Source organism: Alosa pseudoharengus, unplaced genomic scaffold (assembly GCF_046254945.1).
Source record: "Alosa pseudoharengus isolate Yale_2024_CS ecotype anadromous, Long Island Sound unplaced genomic scaffold, YU_APseudo_1.1 YU_APseudo_1.1_scf_8, whole genome shotgun sequence".
Classification (NCBI taxonomy): Eukaryota; Metazoa; Chordata; class Actinopteri; order Clupeiformes; family Clupeidae; genus Alosa; species Alosa pseudoharengus.
In genome coordinates, this window is record NW_027468870.1 from 21904377 (window position 1) to 21925619 (window position 21243).

General features: G+C 43.9%; 1 protein-coding gene across 1 annotated transcript in view; it reads right to left on the reverse strand.

Annotated features, from left to right (window-relative positions):
• The window catches only part of tenm1 (teneurin transmembrane protein 1), a 138442-nt gene extending 117695 nt beyond the window's left edge, over positions 1–20747 (reverse strand). Inside the window, exons 1-2 of the mRNA XM_076274926.1 lie at positions 20513–20747; positions 11342–11581 (exon numbers count right to left, since the gene is read on the reverse strand). Of these exons, the coding sequence (XP_076131041.1) occupies positions 11342–11581; positions 20513–20747 (475 nt within the window). The remainder of the gene's footprint in view (positions 1–11341; positions 11582–20512) is intronic.
• Between the last annotated feature and the right edge of the window lie 496 nt (positions 20748–21243).

The following is a 21243-nucleotide window of genomic DNA, read 5'->3' on the forward strand; positions in this document are numbered from 1 at the left end:
CAGTGGGGTGTGACAATGGAGTGACTAAGGAGAAAAGAAGGATAAGATAGAAAGAGAGAGAGACAGAGAGAGAGGGCGGGGGGGCAAGACAGAGAGGGGGGGGGGGGGTATCTCACCAGCGCTTCCATAAACCAGACACAAAACCAGCGTTAGATAGACAAGAACACCAAAGCAAGAGGAGAAAATGAGCTCACGCAGACAGACAGCTCATTGGTTAAAACCGGCACAGCGAGAGCAACACCAATCCGACAGCGCAACTTAAGATGCTCGCCTCTCCCCACAGCGTAGCCCTGCAATTACTTCTTATTTTGGAGCTAAGATAAAGCTAATGTGGTCTGGGCGAGAGAAAAAGAGGGGAGAGAGAGCCGAGAGAGGGAGAAGAAGAAGAAGAAAAGAGAAGAGAAAGAGGAAGAGAGGAGAGGAAGAGAGGAGCGATGGCCGGGCGCTTGCTTGCTCCTCGCTGACAGACGTGACCACCTCTGTTGTTCTAGAGCAGCTTAATCCTCCTCCGCAGTGGAGCCTCGCACTGCTGGAGCTCAGGGAGGGGGCGTCCGAATAAAAGTCTTTAAGAACAGTGCGGCCTGTTGGGGAGCACCCGAAGAGGCTTCTCGTGGAAGAGGGGCGAGTTACGGCGGAGGTTCCTCGACACCCGCCCGATCTCTGCTATTGTGACTGTGGAGACATGGGCAGGGACATTAAACGGTATAACTGCCGGGTGGCTTGGTTGCATCTGACAGGTCATTTAGAGATTCTTTCCCTTACTGAGGGCACACAGGAAACATGGGAATGTCTGGGAAGAGTCTTATTATCAACACGGCTTTACTGGAGCAAGTCATCCATCGTACAGTTAAAGCTAAAGACAGCTAAATAATGTTCCCTGTGTGGAAAATGCACACACACACACACACACACACTCTCTCTCTCTCTCTCTCTCTCTCTCACACACACACACACACACACACACTCTCTCTCTTTCTCTCTCTCTCTCACACACATACACTCTCTCTCTCTCTCTCTCACACACACAGCAGGGCGGAGGAGTCAGTCAGAGTGAAGGGAGAGCACAGGGCTGTCCACTCACCAACAAGCCTCTCTCAGCATCACTAATTTATATTCCTCATAAGGCCTCTTACTGGCTTCATGTTTAATGGATGGAGAGACTGATGAACGAGTAAAAAAGGAGAGAGGACAGTGGAGGATGCGTGGAGAGAGAGAGAGAGAGAAAAAAATGAAGGAAAGGCGGGAAGGAGGGAGGAGAAGGAGAAGTTAGAGAGAGAGATTTACGGGAGTGGGCGACTGCCAGGCTGGAGTAATGGGCGTAAGATCACGGCTGTCAGCCGAAGGAGTGGGAGTAGACAGAAGTCATTGCCAGTGAGAAAACACACACACACACACACACACACACACACACACACACACATACACACACCCTCACCAGACATAACCATCAGACATGAACATATGCAGACAAGATAGATTTACACATCTATCTACACATTCATTTTCATGGTTCTAAAAAACAAACAGATATATACTGTATGTGTTTACAATTTTCCCCTTAAACTCCCCAGACTCTCCAAAACTCTCTTACTGTAAAAAACCCATATATTAGCAAGTGATCCCAACTCTCCTCTCCCTCTCTGATCCCCCTAAACACAGGTACAAGCCTGCTCAGAGTCTAGTGAACATGGAAGAGCAAATAACGCCTGCTGCATTTGGGCGGCTTTCATGGACATGGATATGCAGGCTACAGCTCATCGCCTGTGTCAAAAACGACACAATTTACCGCAAGCCTGCACAGACCAGTCCAAGCAGAGAAGGCCACTGTGTGGGTGTCCATGTCTGACGACACATCACACATTACAGGCAGAACTCAACGTGACCCATATGAGCTGGTCGCGCAAATCCCCTGTCAAGTCTGAGGTGCTACTGAGGGAGTTCAAACAGAGTGCCAGCCCGCCCCCCATTTCTTTTTGCCCTTTTCCTGGTCTCTGAAGACGTCCTAAATCAAGTGGACTGTAAATAAATTTCATCAATGTCTCCTTCCAGCATTTAATGTGTGTTTTAACGTCCTATTCATCGGTGAATAGTTCACACACCCTCTCGAATGAAGCTAAAATGGCGGCATCAAATTGCAGTTCTTAGGGTCTGCTCACAGTGACAGTGGGACTTTTTTTTCCTCACCTCAAGGCACTCAATTTCAATTGTTTTCTAGAGAAAAGCGAAGCCATTGCGACCGACGTGCCTCGTGTTTATTTGAGCCAGGCTGCAAGGCCGCAAGCAGGAGAAGGAGCTGTCTTCAAAATGGAGTCTTTTCCTGTGGTCTGGTTTTCTATCGATGAAATAACCGAGCTGCACAAACAAGTGCAATGGGCTAACAAGCAAGGATTACAAAGGACGTGCTTTATGAGGTAATAACAAATCAGTGGCAGAAACCTATTCTGGGCCAGATCAAGTAGAGAGACTTTAATAATGGGAATCTTCCCCAGGGGACGCTTAAAAAGAACCACATTTAAAACAAAGGAAAAAAAGAAAAGATTATTGCACATGAGAAGACTCACTGACAAGAGTGCATATCTATTGATAGCCACAAACTTGAAAACATGTGGTAGTGTGTGTGTGTATGTGTGTGTGTGTAGTATTATATAAAGCTATGAAATAGTAATGAACTGTCATTTCCCTGGCGTAGATATGGCAGGAGTAAGAGAGAGGGAAAAAAGCAATAGGGCTCAGTCAAACCGCAGACATTTCACGTTGGAGGAAAAGAAGTAAGAACAGCAATTCAATAGACCGGCCCCGGCGACGCTGATACGGGTTTGTTTTCGAAAAGATAGCAGCCTCTGCCGAGTCTACATAATTAATTCCGTCAACCTTAAAAAGCAACAAACCTATCCACCTCCCCCTTCCCGCATCCATCAAATGGTGACTGCAGGCGGCTGAAAGAGAAAGTCAGATTGTAGAGACTCTGAGGGAGGTATGGTGTGTTTGCAAATAAGACATGCAGCAGTTTCCCCTCAAAAGGGGGCGAGTCGAGTAAGCTCAAGGTGATGATACACAAGGCAACTTTTTTCAGCAATAGAGGGCTAAGCAGTGTTGCTCAGACACTTGCCGCTTGATAATAGGCCATATTTCTTTTACGTGAAAAACGTAAATCATCAGAGGGCAACGTGTCATTGTCATCCAATCAGAACATTAGGAACACGTCATGTGATTGCCCAGCAACAACGCTCATAAAGTTGCACTGTGGTGTCATCACCTTAATCACTGCTGCTCTAGGAGGACAGTCCACTGAACCAGCTAGCCGGTCTGGAGGACACAGAGATGGGCCCATTTCTCCTGCCAGTCACAGCGTTTACGGCTACAGGTCTACCCGTGGAATCACTCCACCCCACACATCATTAGGAGAAAGACAGAATCATTAGCAGAAAAACTGTTAGGACAAACCAGCAGAACAAGAAAGAGAGAGGGGGGGGGGGCAGATTACTGTAATGTCAAGAGCGGGTGTATGCGTGAGAGGATTGCGGTGTCTGTCTGAACACCTATCCTCATTTTAAAGATGGCTGCTTAATACTCCCCTTTGATGTGAGGGAAATGAAATGCTGGAGGTACACCCCATTTAATTCTCACTGAAGCACCACGTGCAGGAATGCACTAAAGTCCACACATTCTCCTCTAAGGCCTCCCATTCTTTTCTCCACACAATCTCTCTTTCTCCAACTTTCCTCTCTCTCTCTCTCTCTCTCTCTCTCTCTCTCTCTCTCTCTCTCTCTCTCTTATCCCCCTCTCTCGGTAGCAGCCAGGCACCTCTGATGTCCACACTTTTAAATTATACTGATTGAATTCATTCAAAAGATGTGGATCCATCAAATCATATCGACCCTGGCATATGCGGTTCCTCAAAGTATTAATAATTAATAGAATGGTTTTATTGAACTACAGCATGAAAGCCTGAGCTATCATTTTCTCATTTTCCCCTCCTGCCGATGACTTGCTTGAGGAATGGAAGTGGGCGACAACAAATTGGACAAATAATACCTTTTTGGACTGAATTTCAAATGAGGCCTGTCACATGTTAAATGAGTATTACATTTTATGACAGAAACTGTGATAGATAACTTTAAATTTCATACTGAGCCCCCCACCACTTCAGGAATACAAATATCTTACATGGGCATAATTACCCATGATTGCTGCTTTGGCATGAAGGGCAAGATCTGGAGTTGCAGGAGTTGTTAACGTGTGTGTGTGTGTGTGCGTGTGTGCGTGCGTGCGTGCGTGCGTGTGTGTGTGAGTGTGTGTGTTGGGTGTGTGGTTCGACTCCAGCAGAGCCATATGTCAGCACGCCAGCAGTGAGAAGCTCAAGTAAAGAATAAGGGCTTTTAAAGACCCATCTAACACGTGCCTTTGGCCCAGGCAGGTCAGGCCTCATCCTCCTGCTGGGAATTGAAACAGTTTTTTCCCCTTTTTCTTTTTTACGCCTCAACCTTTCCGCACCTCTCTCCTGGCTGCTCAGTACAACTCTGACAAAAGCCCAGGCCTGTATCTGTCATCGCCCAGGGACGGCGAGGTGTGGCGTGCCGGCTAAAACCCCTCACCGGTGACGAATGGAGTGGTCGATAGCTTGCTGGGGGCAGTGGTTTTGGAGCAAAAAGCCTAATGCATTTACACACACAGAGACACACACACACACACACACACACACACACACACACACACACACACACACACACACACACACACACACACAAACACACACACACACACGCATGCACACACATATGGACAGACATTGCAAGACCTGGTCAAGGCAAGGCTAATCTCTAAAGGGTTCTTGCAAGCACACCTGTGAACCTTAAATGCACAGCTCAGCAGGATACACACACACACACACAAGGATACAAGGATACAAGGACGTTTATTGTCACATGCATATAGTTACTGGAAGTAAGAAATGCAGTGAAATTATGTCTGGTGTCAGCCTATTTGTTCATTAATGGGGGGGGGGGGGGTAAAAAGTGCAGTAGAACAGTGGTTTAGTAGATTAAGTGGCAAGGGCTGTATACACACACACACACACACACACACACACACACAAAACCCAATAACATTCACATGTCCAGTTCATGCATTTGGGACAGAAAATGAGTTAATGTCTAGCTCTATAGCAAAGGGGAATAGCCTACTACAGCCATGGTGGAATGTCTTCAGTGCCGTCAGGCTTAAGGAATGACAGACTGTCTAAAGAAAACACACACACACACAGACACACACACACACACACACATGTCTTGACTCAGCTCCATTCGCGGTAATTGCAAAGGTCAACTGCGCTGTTTGCGCAGCGGCTCATTGGTGGATTAGCAGGACACACTCCTCCCCGGCATAATGAAGCGCTCAGTGTGTCGGCAGCGGAAATGTCAATGATATCCCCCCAGGTGGCCAGTGCAGGCCATACAGCAGCAGCAGCAGCACAGAGACGGAGGAGGCAGCAGCAGCAGTGGCGGCGGCGGCGGCGGCGAAGCGGGCCTGGAAAGGAGCCATTCTGGCTGGGGCCTCCTCTCCTCTCCTCTCCTCTCCTCTCCTCTCCTCCACCCACCCTCATCCTCCGCCCACAACCCCCACTCCCTTACCTCCTACCGCCTTGCCCCAGCCAGCCGGAGTGCAGCCCCGACGGCTGACATTATCAATGTTCGCAATGTCACATCTTAATGGCCAACTGTCTGGAGAGCAGTAAGTGCGACCGCATATGCTGATAAGGCACGTGCACACACACACACACACACACACACACACCAACGATGCAGCGGCCCTCGGTGAACGGTGAGCGTAACTCCACGAGGTCTGATGAAATAAAAGGACCTAGTGGAATAAAAACAGACTGAGGAGGAGCTGAACATATAAACCGTGTGATTAATGTAAGCTACTACAGGGTAAGAGTGATTTAGAGAGATATAGAAGAATCTGTTGTGGAGAATATTGCTGTTCTTATTGAGGGCATCTCGGTGTCTAATCATACAAATGGTTGCCAGGATTAGCCTGCCCTCGATTTGTGTAGTGTGTATGTGTGTATGTGTGTGTGTGTGTGTTTTGTGTATGGGTGTGTGTGTTTTTGTGTGTGTGTGTGTGTGTGTGTTTGTGTGTGTGTGTGAGAGAGAGTACTGTATGTTTGAGTGTGTCTACCTTATTACCAGAAGCACTGAATCAGTGCATCTTATCAAGATTCACACGAAGCTGAAGATTCACACATAGGTATTTACATGCATTTGCATATGCACATGAAAGATTGTCTCTCTCTCACCGATCCCCACAAGTATATGTGTGTGTGAACACACACACACACACACACTCATATTCATCAGTAGCCACAACACATGTTAACACAATGAATAAGATTATGAATTTAAATTAATTTGAGAGAAGGGAGAGTGAGAGAGAGAGAGAGAGAGAGAGAGGGGTTAGAAATGTGTATGATTAGTGTCACTTTCTTTCATGCAATAATTCTGCAAAGATTTGCAGACATAAGTTTGCAGACCTTCAGTACAATGATTTTGAGAGTGAGAGAGAAGAAGTGAGAGCTCTGAAGCATATAGAGTAAGAGTAGGACCTTTAAACAGGAGGAACTATTATTCTGTTAAGCTCTGCATTGATCTAAACTGTACAGGGAGGGGAAGATTGACTTTCTGTCTGTAAGTTAGACATCTGAATGGACAGATAAATAAATATCCTTAGCATCTCAAGTAGAAAATGCGGCCGCCTATCGAAACACACACCTTTTTATTTCTGCCCCTCAGTGCTGCGGATAGAGCTTTTGACCGCGGCCTCAGGAAAATGAGCGCTCCTTCTAATTCTCCATCTACACCATCTTTCTTTGCGTTTGTAGGTGGAAGAGCACAAGCTCATTGATTTGCCACAATTCAGACTTGACCGGTCCGTAAGTCTTAAGACATGTGTCCATGTCAACCATGGACCAAGGTTACGAGACGAGAAGAGCCATCTTCATACAAAGCTCTCATACAAAAGGCAAGACTTTCATCATCGCAAGCAGACATCTTGCTGTGTGACTTGTCAATACGTTTCTGAGAAATTCAGTGATGATTAAATGGATGTGTTTGTGTGCATGTGTGTGTGTGTGTGGGTGTGTGTGTGTGTGTATACAAGCGCACGGCCAAGCGCACGGCCAAACATTTCTGCACCCATCGAGTCCACTAAATGACCGTCACAGCTGAAGGACGTGTCTGAATGGGAGACGAGGAGGGAAAAAGTAGAAAGGCTAGTGAAATGTCCTTGCCAAGGCTGCGCTGTGTGGTGTGGTGTGGTGTGGAGTGTAGTGTGGTGTCCACCGGATGATAGTGTTTCACACTGGGAAAAAAAAACGTTGCTCTCTATTATCGCACTGATAGATTTCTATTCCAAGGGGGTGAATAATGACGTCCAATGAGAGTCCATTTACTGTGGTGATGCCTAATGGCCATTCAGAGCACAGTCCACACCCACAGCAAACAAAGGATCGTCGATACAAATGATCTGGAAGGCTCATGAGACCGGCCCGCACAAGTGGAATTACTCCCTGCGTTCGGCCCTGTAATTAGTTTTAATTTGGGCCTGTTAAATCAAAGCAAAATATACAACACGTCTCCAGATACAAAGATCGGTCCGAGAGAACATCACTCTTGCCGACAGCGGCTGATAAAAAAGAAAAAGACGAAGAAGAAGAAGAAAAAAACCCCGACAGTCGACCCTATAAAAGACGGAAACACAAAGGAGACTGAGAGAGAGAGAGACTGACGAGAGACCCATAAAAAGGGAAGAGAGAGCGAGGCTGAATGCATAGCAAGGAGAGCTGCATCTCTTTTCACAGTCAACGCACACAGCACTTTCTCAGAATTCCAAATCACAGTAAACAAAAAATACTGAATGGCATTTTGCATGACACACAATGAAATAATGTTATGGGGCCCATTGTGTTGGCTCACAAAAACTGTAAAACGTAGTGTGACCGGTGTGTTCGTGACCTTGCGGAATGTGTGTGTGTTTTGTGGTGGATGCTCTGTGTCCTGCTGAACTAATATTGTATGAGACTGGGTGGTACGGTGCGTTGAAATGGGAGTTTAATGTAAATAGGTTGGCACAAGGCAAGGTGTGCATATTTTGTATGATAGATGTATAATTGTGCATCATAACAGCACAGGACACATCTTAATCTGCAATATCAGAAGCCTGAATCGAGCCCAGAAACACCATTCAGCAGGACCTTGCAGGCTGGTCAGTGGGCTACAGATCATACTTCATCATTTTTTTTAAAGAAGCTTGTCAGTTTTCCCGTCTGTAAACGCATCCTGCTATCGTCATTGTTATCATCATTATGATGTACAAAAAGTGGACGTGACTTGTACACAATAACTAGTTCCACACTGTCCTCCTTTCACTCCACCTCATCCACCTGGGTGTGTGTGTGTGTGTGTGTGTGTGTGTGTGTGTGTGTGTGTGTGTGTGTGCGCGCATATCTATAAACTAAACTGTAGACGCCTCAATGATAAACCCTTACGTCCTTGACTAGTAACAGTAATTATGTGCTAAGTAGATTTGAAAATAAGAAACCAATATGTAAAATGTAGTTACTTTTCTCTCTCTCTCTCTCTCTCTCTCTCTCTCTCTCTCTCTCTCTTCTCTATCTATCTCTCTCTCCAGACACCCATCCACATACCATTGATAAAGACTCAAGCCTGTGTGGCATAATACTTCAAACTCATGACTACTGTAAAGTACATATAGGGGGAGCGGTCCAATAGAGAGGGGGGATGACAATATGGAGACATTCCGAGAACAAGAGGAGACAGATAGGACTGCAAAGAAATCAAAGCCATGAGGAACAGATGAATAGAACCAGGGGAGGAGAGAGAGAGAAAGGGAGAGAGGGAGAGAGAGAGGGGGAAGAGAGAGAGGGAAAGAGAGACAGAGAGAGGGAGAGAGAGAAGGGGGGGCAGAGAGAGAGAGAGGGAGAAAGAGACAGAGAGAGAAGGAGGGAGAGAGAGGGAGAGAGGGGGTGCAGAGAGAGAGAGGGAGAGAGACAGAGAGAGGGAGAGAGAGGGGGGCAGACAGAAAATGAAAGAAAGACAGAGAGCGGGAGAGAGAGACAGAGAGAGAGAGGGAGGGAGAGAGAGAGCACAATATAGTAAGGTAGAGAAGAGAGAGAAACCGAGAAACACTGAATGCTTCACATCATAAATGTGTGTGTGTGTGTGTGTGTGTGTGTGTGTGTGTGTGTGTGTGTGTGTGTGTGTGTGTGTGAGTGAGAGTGCAATGGAAGTAAACTGTTCATGAACCTCTCTCAGTGCACGTCATCATTAAAAATGTAAACACTTTTTCATCCAAATACACTTGTCCTCAGTCACTGAACACATACACACAGAGACGTCTCTCTCTCCCTCTCTCTCTCTCTCTCTCACACACACACACACACACACACACACATAGGCAGGCAGACAAGCACTTACTGAATACTGATGAAAATTTGTATAGTTTCCAGGAAGACTCACAATTATACATTCCCTCACCCTACTAGAAATTGTAATAACTGCAACTATTTCAGCATCTCAATGACAGCAGAAAAGAAAAGCCACAAATTCCACTTCCTTCCTGCAGAGAAACAAATTATTTTAATCTTAGTCCACATATGCTTCAATAGAAAGAAGTGAAAGAACAGTCTGACCATGTAAACCATCAGTATGTACAAGAGAGTCCAAACGTCACATAGGGCCGACATATAAGGGCCCAAATATAGTCCTGCGTCTGTGTCCCGTGCACACGGCGCGCGGCGAGAATTGCGTCATGGATGCGGCATGCGGGGGTGTGTGTGTGCCTCCCATGTGAGCACACGTCAATAATGAGTATGCCACTTCCTTACCTCTGCAGAAGAACCTGTCCGTGGACTTGCACTATTCCTAAAAAGTACTGTGTGGAATCTTTTATTAACTTCCACTCTTACAAGGTTAAATAGCAAAAAAGGCAATGTCGCACCGCAGAATAAGGAACTATTATGACCTATTTTTTTTCTGCTTCAGAAAAAAAAAAGGAATTCAAAAAATACATGGTGGTCAAGGATCTTTTGTCATCTAAAGTACCAAGCATGTTGTAAAGACCTTGGAGGAGCTATACATTGAAAAGCATCCACTTTTAACTTTTCCCAATTGAAAATGTAAGATTCAAATTTGAACTTAAAAGTTGGCAATGCACAAGAGAAGTACTCACAGTGATGAGCAGCTAATGTCTATCATAAAGCACCTACTTCACTTTTTGCCACTGAATAATATGTTTCAAGCTTTGACCTGAAAATGGGCTTTGTACAAGATTGTATGACAGTGAAGAAAAGAGGTGAGTGTCATGGTATGGGGCTGCATGAGTGTAAAGGCTGAGCTACACCAGGCGCGTAACTGAAGCGTTCCGTTCGCGTTGCGTCTGCTGCAACAATTAGCTTTCATTATAATCAATGGAAGTAGCTACACCAGACGTGACAGTGGGGCGTACGTTCAAAAAAAATAGACCATTCATCTAAAATAGATTTTACGCGTCGCGAACGGAACGCTTCAGTTACGCGCCTGGTGTAGCTCATACCTAAGTCTCCGGATATTTGGCAGAAAAGTCATATTCCAGCCTGATAATGATTCAAAGCACATTGCTCTACTTGAGCAAGAGTTTCTAAAGAAGCTGGTCAAGTGCTGTATAATGCCTGGATTGAATTCAACATCTCTGGAGCATTATATAGAGAAAGGAAGAGCAATACAACCCTTCAAGTATAGAATAGCTAAAAAAAAGTCAGAATGGCATTTAAAAATCAATGCAGACATATGAAGCACTGAAAAATAAAAGATTTCAATCTCAGCAATAAAGCTGCACTAACTTTTATTGCATTGAGACCCTCCAGACCTGTATTTTAATAAAATAAATCCACTGTTACTTTCTAACTTTACATAAAAGCAAATACCCTATACTGTTAAATTTAGAAGTAATATCATTGCAATACCCTTTTGAATCATTGGATATCTGAGTGATATTGCACACAGTTGTACTCACTTCTGTAGCCTACAGCATATGTATGTGCATCTTGTTTTATGTATGTTGTTTTATTTATTTATGTTATGTAGTATTGTTTATGCATGCGCTGTATTTGTTTCCACGTGTACGTACTGTAGACTTTTTTGCGGGCGTGGTAGAGCTGCCATAGCATCACCGCCCGACAATAGGTGACCTCGGGTTTGATTACTGAGCCCGCCATTTTGATTCAGCGTCTCTTTGGAAGAAACGTCTGCTAAATGTCAGTAACTGTGCAGCTGTGGTGTCTTACCGTTGTCCACGTCCGACTTCCTCTCCTGCTCGGTGTCCGTGAGGGACAGAATAGAGTTGGCTCGGCTGGAGAGGGCGGAGCCGCCGCCGCGCTCTGACTTCACTTCCTGCATCCACAGGTGCAGCGCGTGGTCCGGAGATGCCGGGCCCTCGGGCTCAGTGTCCGGGTCGGAGCCAGCGCCCACGGACACGCCGCCGGCATATGAGTGCTGGGAAGAGGGCGCGTGGAGGAAGTCTTCATCTGGGAACGAGACAGATAGATGGCAACGTTAGAGTAACGTTCTGTGGTTATTAGCTTAGGTGTGTGGAGGAGGTCTTCATCTGGGAACAAGAGAGGGAGAGAGATACTGTAGACAGCAACATTAGTGTTACGTTCTGTGGTTATTAGCTAAGGTGTTTGGAGGAGGTCTTCATCTGGGAAAGAGTGAGGGAGACAGCAAGGTTGAAGTTACATTTTATGTTTATCAATTAGGGTGCACAGAGGAAGTCTCTTCATCTGGGAAAGAGAAGAGGGTAAACGTAGCGAGAGACAGAGAAGGGGCAGCAACATTCCAACAATATAACATTACATTTACAATATATTCTGGATTTGTCAGTTAGGCATCAGCATAGCTGGGGCAAAGTAGGATATAGTCTATTGAAAGATGAGTTGGTTATAGTCTATTGAATTATGAATTCAACCGATTGGAATGGGAACGTGATATACTCTTTTGGAATTTAAACATTTGAATGGCATACTCTTACTGTCGGTGGCTGTATATTCAACAACAAAAGAGTGAAATCCTATCCAATCTCACACAAAGGACATGGCATGCTTGATAAATTCTGAGGAGGGCCCTGTAAGAGTGGGTGGGAATGTAAAGATTATGCTAGAGATGGTTTGAGTCACAATCTTACTGTGGTGATCAGATGGTAATTCGAAATGGACAACTTGGATGGGAAAAAAGAAGTGTGTGTGTGTGTGTGTCTACATTTGCGTGTATGTGCATGTGCATGTATACATGTGTGTGTGTGTGTGTGTGTGTGTGTGTGTGTGTGTGTGTGTGTGTGTGTGTATGTGTGTATGTGTGTGTGTGCGCTTGTTTAGCGTAAGAGAGAGTAACGGAGTGTGGGACGGAAGGAGAGAGAGAGAGAGAGAAAGAGAGAGAGAGGGAGAACGTATCAAGTGGAGACAGAACTTCACTCTCTTCCACTCTCCTCACACACAGTGCAGTGAAAACACAAACTAATCAGAGATGAATATTTCAGGCCGAATGTAGGGGGCCTTCCAGAGTTCCTGCCGGCGACTAGTGAGGAGAGCCTCCCATGGCTCTGGAGAGCGAGAGGAAAGGACGCCCTCTCCTCTCCTTTCCTCTCTTCACTGCACAACACACAACTGCTGCACACCGCAGCCTGGAGAACTGCAGAGCATCCATTTTGTAGACCTAATATACTCCCAGTAGCAAACACATTTATGTGCACATTCATGTGTACCAATGTGCACATTCATTTATGACTGTAATTATAGATGGCCAATAGTTTTCTGATTGCTAGAGAGACTATTTTGAACTCAATGCAATGGAAAACTAAACAAGAGACATATGAAGAAATGGAGAGAATAGAGTAAACAATAAAACTACTTTAACTTGCCTCCTTCCATACCTTTGATCTGTTCCTTTTTTACCCCTTTATTTAACGTTCTATCTATGTTTGCCTGTCTAACCTGCACTTTTAATTGCTTTACCTAACTAAGTTACTCTTTTCAAACTCCTTTACCTCAAACTGTTCTTTTCTAACTCCTTTACCTAAAACTGTTCTTTTCAAACTCCTTTATCTCAAACTGTTCTTTTCAAACTCCTTTACCTCAAACTGTTCTTTTCTAACTCCCTTCCCTAACCTGCTCCTTCCCACATACTGTAGAGTATTGCGTGAACAATAATGAGCACTAGATACATTCAGAGCTGCGGCACGGAGTTCATGGCATTTATGAGGGACTAATCATAGCCGTGCTCTCCCAGGAGAAGATGCGAGGGAAGCTCAAAGCCCCAAATGCTGCTGGATTACTTATTGCAAGACATTCCACAGCCTTACACAAGCACTAATACACACACAGACACACACACATACAGACACAGACAAACACACAATACACACAGGCGCACACGTACGCAAACGCATACACACTAACCTCAGCCGAAACTCTTTTTAGGTTTTAATTAGAGGTTGTGTGCAGGAAGGATCAACAGTGACTCAGAGTGAGTGAGTGAGAGTTAGTAGGAGTGAGTGAGGATAAACTTCAGCGACAAAGTGGCAAATAAAGTTATATCTCTTACCTACACACACACACACACACACTCACTCACCCAGCCCACATCACACACACACACACTTACAAACTCACACACACGCACACACACACACAAACACACACACACACACAGAGACAGACAAACAGGGACGTAGAGAGAGAGAGGACCAACATCACTGTCTGGGGTGGTCTACTATATGTAGGCCAGCGATGTTTGACTGTTGTCTGACAAATCAGCTGACCTTTCCTGCGATGGCAGCCAGTGCAATGCGAAATGGTATTCAGACAGCTCTGACCGAGCTCAGCCTCCCACATCACCAGCTCACATTCTATTCCCTCCTCAGTTCCTCTAGCCTACACACCGTCTCGCTGTGTGTCACCGTGTGTGTGTGTGTGTGTGTGTGTGTGTGTGTGTGTGTGTGTGTTGCGAAAGCCTCAGCAGATTAAACAGAGGACAGGTGGACAGAGTAAAGTGTTCTTTAAAGGGCCTGTGTGCTAGAGGCCCTCACTCCCTCTTTCACTCTCTCTCTCTTGCTCTTTCTTTTTCCCTCTTTCCTTCTCTCTCTCTCTCTCCCCCTCACATCCTCTCTCTGGCTCTTTTCTCCTCTCCCTCCTGCTCTCTCTCCATCACTCTCTCTTTCTCTCTCTCTCTCTCCAGTAATCATCTCAGCCCTAATTACAGTGGGGCGGTGGTTCCGTCCTTCAGTGCGACCCACCTCACTGCCCCTTGCCGTCCCAGCCGGCAGCGCCGAAGCACGCTCTCACAAATGAGTACTGAGCACTTGCTCACACACTCACTCGCTCACACACACACACACACACACACACTCACACATACACACAAACACTCCTCCGGCTTGCCTCGCCTCGTCGGCTCACTCATGACTAACTCCCTTTGTTACGACCCCCCCCCCCTCCTCTCTCTCTTTCTCCTTTCTCGCTTTCTCTCTCTCTCTCTCTCTGTCCTCTCTTCTCAATTCCCCTCTTTCAGTGGGCTTCAGAGTGCCTTTACACTGCAACCCGTCATCAGCGCCTGCTTGGACAAGCACAAAGGGGGGAATGGATAGTACTCAAAGGCTCACATGCGTGTTGGAGGAAGAAAAAGGAATATTGAAAATGGTGTCGTTTTTTTTTTTTCACAGTCAGTTGTATGCTTGTATATGGATGGAGGGGAACTGGATTAGATAAATGGGAATTTAGGAACTCACGGACATCAAACTAAATTTGCGGAGTGGCCTGATGTCTGGTCTAAGCTGGGCCCGTGATCGTGGCCTGTCACCACGTCTTAAGAGTTAGCCCAGCCATGGAAGTATATCCGCCTCTAATCAGATTATTTTGGTGGAGTCTGTCTTTGAGAAGCCTTGTGTCTTCATGCGTATACAATGACCTTTCCAAGGAAGGGCCAAAATAACAAAGTAAATGATACATACGGCACTAGCAGATGAGCCTTTAAGTAGGACTTTAACCAGGAAGTACTGACACACAGACACCCTCACGCATTCGGCCTGAAGGAAGCTGGAACACAACTACTGTAGAAATTGGCCCCTTGGTTCAATATATTGGTGTTTTCAAAGTGAGACTGTGTTTGTTTTAAGATTAGGTTCAATCAGAAAACCTCACACACTGTTTTGGTAGCCGATGGATGGTCGCAGTTATTCCTTCGTTGTAATTCATCAGTAAGACTCACATGCATCCCCCTACTGGAGTGAGAGAGCATGAGAGAAAGAGTCCAATACTGTATAAATAGATTGATGAAATGTCTTCATTTCGAAGAAGTTCAGTTAGATGTACAGTAGGCTAGGACTCAGAGGTATCTGAATTCCTTGCTATCTATATCAAAGTCATGTTGAAATATGTGAAATATGAAATATTGCAAATAACTCGATATTCAGCATTTCTCCACCCTGTTTATTTCTGGTTTCTGGTATATGGTTTGTTTTAGGAACATGAAAGGTCAATTTGTTTAAGCAAGCCACAATGAACAGAGCGACATACAGTAGCCTACTTTTCAAGGAATGAGGTGTCTATACCATCCTCTTTTGCATGTCAATATTTACAGTGGTCTCTATCTATCTTTCTCTTTCTCTCTCTACTTCCCATTGTCAGTCTGCCTTTTTTCTCCCGTTTTCATCTCCTCCCATCGGTCTCCCCTCTACACGTCCTTTCCCCTGCCTCCGTCTCTGTTCGGGTGCCTTCATTTTCAGCTGCCTCCTCTTTGGCCTTTCTCTCTCTCTCTCTTCTCTCTCTCTCTCTCTCCTCTACTCTTGACAAACAGCATGTCTCAGATCTCTCACTGCCTTGCTCTCCTCTCAATCTGTTCGGGTTGAGGGAGCTCTGCAGCGTGCTGCAAATGGCTCTTGTTCATTTTATGCAGTTTCCAGGGCAACTGGAACAGAATGTTTTGTTCCATGCGCATAATTTGAATACACCAATAAATGAAAGCAGAAAGCCAATTTCTAGTCATGTTTTTTTTTGTATGTGCTTCCGTCAGACAAGACCGAATGCGTGAGGGTGTCTATGTGTCAGTGCTTCCTGGTTCAAATAAAAGGAACAAAACAATACATATGTATGGGGGAGGACACAAAACAATGACAAAAAGACTCCATTTATGAGATTGAAGGGCAGGAGCGAAGATGGGGGCATGGGGGTGTGTCATTTTTAATAATGTCAGACCAGACGCCGCAGCAACACAAAAGGCCAAGGCAGATAGAATACTTATATTATACAGAACATTAGTTTATGGCTAAGTTCCCAATGACACATTTCCTTTGTATTCCTGTTACTCAGGATATATTGCCAGGAAACAAAACAGTAACAACACATATTGGAAATTATTCTTGTGCAATGGCGTGGTAATTCACAGCAATTTCCAGCAGAGTTTGTGGGTATCACTAAAATGTAGAGATTTACATGAAGACCACTCTTTATGTACTTCAAATTATTTATGCTTTCAGAAATACTCATTGCTGAAATGTGGATAAGTGCATAGTAAGATGTAATGCTTCTACACTGACAAATTTAAGGTGTATCAGATTCATTCGAATATCAAATTATTATCATTTAATAGGTCAAATAATGGCGTCTTAGTCACGGCAACCTTTATTACTACATTTGCAGACCATATGTCATCTTTCTTTCTCTGTCTATGTACAAATTAGAATCTTTTTATTGCATTTCTTGTGTTGTTTTTTATACACAGCAAAACATCTAAAAACCAAATAATTGAGAACTATTGTCGTTAATAAAGAAATTAGAGATGAAAAGTAATTAGATAGTATATCTTTAATTGTTATAAAATTTAACAAACTATCACTGACAGCTGTTGTCTACTCAGAGTTCTAGGCCTATATCGGAAAGTTACCTATTTCCGCCCCTGCCCTATTTTCGCTCTTTCACATATACGTATCACTGTCGATCAATGCCGATTGGTGAGTTCACAATGGAACGACATCTACCACCTGTGCTCGTACTTGTGATGCAAACATGGCACCCATCATATGTTTCAGAAGAAACAATAACATTTGCCATGATACATTTTTTTCTTTTTTTATTGAAACCCATGTGACAGGCGCAGTCACAGAAAGCCCCTGGATTTCAACAAAGACAGGGAATCTGACTGGTAATTTCAGATTTATTTAATCTACACATCAAAACAGCCGTTCAAGTACTCCTAGAACCACGCCTGAAATGTTATTGCTATATCCAAGTCTGTTGCTCTCTGCATCTACTTCATGTAATTCATGATTCCACAGTTTTACATAATCTCTCTGTCACTGTTTGCAGTTTCTGAAAGGTTAATCCTTTGTTAAAAAAAAGTTGTCACTGGAAATCAAATCAAATCTCTGGCCATATATCAAAGAACTACAATAAATAAATAAATAAGGATAATAACGAATCATGAGTCAACTGTGTCATGTTGCTCTTCGACACAAAGCATAACAGGGGAATGCACAGACCCATAAAATAAGAAGGGGTATAGGTTTATTTTGCATTAAAAAAGCTTTAAAACGGGTCAAAAATGAGGACATGTCACCACAGACTAAGAATAAATAAACCAATTCAGACATCTTAGGCACAACCATTCTGACACACAAACATGTACACACACACACACACACACACACATGCACGCATGCATGCTCGCACGCACACACACACACACATACACACACGCACACACAAACACACACACACACAGAAACAGACACACACAAACACACGCACGCAATTTCTCTCTCTCTCTCACACACACACACAGACACAAACACACACACACATACACGTTTGCATTTTTGTTTGGTAGTACACTTATATTACATACAAATAGCCATTACATTAAACAGCAGTGTTAACCTTGATTATTTCATGGCTCAGATAATACAGCATTGTGCCTCTCCTATTTTCATCCTATCGGCCATTCATGCAGAGGTCCACTGACAGAGCATCAGCAGAGTGTCAATAAGCATCGAGGACCACTCACATAGAATTGTACAGTGCACCTCTTCATTCAGTCTATAGTCCACTAAACACACACACACACACACACACACACACACATACAGAGAGAGAGAGAGAGAGAGAAAGAATGAGAGAGAGACCACACATACACACAATGTATGGAAATGAGATGTGCATTCTTCATCTTACATAAAGAAAAACACTTTTCTGTAATGGCTTCTGCGTTGATCAGTAAGTATGTAGAGGTGTGTGTGTCTGTGTGTGTGTGTGTGTGTGTGTGTGTGTCTGTGTGTGTGTGATTGTGAGTGTGTGTGTGTGTGTGTGTGTGTGTGTGTGTGTGTGTGTGTGTGTGTGTTTTTGCGTGTCACTCAAAGAGATCACTGGGCAGCCTTCAACTTCCTCTCAAATGCATGCATTACTAGACATACAGTAGTCCTACCCACAGAATAATGTACAGTACAGTATCACAGCTTTTTCAATCGCTTAAGCACAGTTTTTAAAACCGGCCCTTTTTTCCCCCGAAAACACTACATACAACTAACACAACGCTACACCCAAATAGGTAAGTAAGTGTTTATTTATACGGCACATTTTTTATGCACAGAGTGTAACACCCTCTGCGATTAAGCAAATCACAGCCTCGTGTCTGGAAAAATTAAAATCTCACTTTAAATCCATGCAGAAAGTTGCAGCCTCTGGTGCTTTTAAAATATCAGAACCCCTCCCTCAGATCTTTTGGAAAATGAAACACTTCAGTCAAAACTATACCATTATTTATAAAAGAAAGAATTGTTTTTTCATCATAGGGCAAACACAAGTCTGGTCCTGTTTGAATTAGTTACACACCTGTGCTCAGTTTTAGGTTTGATTTTTAGCATGATTAGATTTGACAGATTGTTTCTCTCCACATTGTAAAATCACTAAATGCATCTATCCATTTACAAATATGTCGCCTTTTGCACTGGTAATCAGAACAGAACATATTTTAAATAGAATAAACCACAGGGGAATTGCAGTCAAAACATTAGTGGAGACAAAAAGACCATTTAAAAAGCATCCTTTCACAGACCCTGCATCATTCTGGTCAAATAACTCAACTCACTGTTTACAACATGGTCAACCAATGCGGCTTTAATCTCATTTGGTATGTATATGTTTGGTATGTATGTGTTTGGCATGCATCTGTTTGGTATGAATGTGTTTGGTATGTATGTGCAAACTCACCTGTTGCCTAGATCTGATAGGCGAGTTTACAGTTACAGTAAGTACCATAAAATATGGGCAATTCCAGGCAAAACTGTCACATCCATAACGCCAACACAATGCCATGGTATTTAGTTGGCGTTATGGACGTGACAGTTTTGCATGGAATTGCGCATATACTACTAATACATAATAATAATAATAATAATAATAATAATAATAATATGTAATTATGAATACACCTGATGGCTGTGTGTAATCCATTGGGCAGTGGTATTTTGAAAGGCAGTGTCTTAAAATGGGAAAAAGTGACCTTATGTAAGATTTCTGAGTCCTTTTGTAAAACATTTATAATGTTTTGCTGGTTTAAGGTTTTGTGATTATTATGTAGAGTTTTGCAAAAATAGCAGTAATAGCAAACAATCAGAGAGAGAGAGAGAGAGAGAGAGAGCGAGAGATAGAGACACATAAGACGCATGTTACGTGAAGAGCCATATGCATGCACAACACATTCAAAACGATTCCCCTGTTCAGACACACCACCAATTTTGACAACACACATGTGCATAAAGATTATTAAAATGAGCTCCATCTGGTAGCAGGGTGATTAATTTAGTCCCATCACATGGCACAGAGTTTCTCACACACCAGACTCACAGCAGCACTCACCATGTAGACAGGCTATGCTGTGCACATTACAACACATCAGTACAAACACCTTTACTCTTCACACAAAGCCTCACTAACTGTTGCATCAAGGATTTCAAATTTAGTAAATATCACAAGTAAATATAACATATCACATAATAAGCATCCTTTGGTGCTAAATGTTATCTACTCTGACTTGGCCTTAGGCCTGCAGCTTACCAAGACGAGGAAAAGAAAACATCAAGCAAAGCAATGGCAGTTGTAATATGTGGGCATGGCAGTGTGTTCTCCATGGAACTTATCATTCATTTTCTCCTGTTAATAATATAATATAATAATATATTATTATAATATATATAATCACTCATCTCACGGTGGTGTGCATAGTTCTGTCAGTGTTTTACATGTTCATATGTCTCTTACTTTGTGTGCATTTGTGTGTGTGTGTGGATGTGTGTATGTGTGTGTATGTGTGTGTGTGTGTGTGTGTGTGTGTGTGTGTGTGTGTGCGTGCGTGTGTGTGCGTGCGTGTGTGTGTGTATGCATGTATGTGTGTGTGTGAGTGTCGGGGGTCACCTGTGCAGGGCTGAGGGCTGCTTTTCCTCTTGATGCGGTGGCTGTTGTAGGCCAGCCTGCGGTCGTGGCTGTACTGGCCACTGCTGTGCGTGTGGCCGTAGGGCTGCTGCTGCTGCAAGTGGTTGGGGGGGCCGCCGCCCTCCTCACTCTCCTCCGACGAGCTGGAGTAGCACAGCTCCATGTCGGGTCGAGCCCTGGACAGGGACTGGTACGGCTTGTTGTTCATTTGGTTCATCCCCCGTTCGCTCACTCTCACACTCACTCAGTCTCTCAGTCAGTCAGTCAGTCACTCACGCCCTGCAGGACAGACAAAGGAAAAGGAAAGAGCAGGAAGTTAGAGCACAATGTAAAAACAATATCATCAGAAGAAATTACGGCAACACTTTCTTTTAGGGAACACGTTAGAAACTCTAATTTATCTAATCTAATTTATATAATCAAGTATTTATGGTTAACGTGTGCTCCCTAAACTGAAGTGTTACCGAAATTACATATTTATCATATTGCATCCCTTATCCTTCCTTAGCTGTATAAGCAGACATATTCATCACATCAAGGGGCTTAACACAGCGGATACACACACATACAGTTTAGCTGCAGTAAGTTCATATTTAGTACAACTTAATGCATTTTAATTGTGAGTTCTTTTAGGGGATTCTTGATCCTATGCTACTGTATTCACAGCATAATTATTTCATTGCAATTATACTTTCAGTGCTATTCAGCACTGC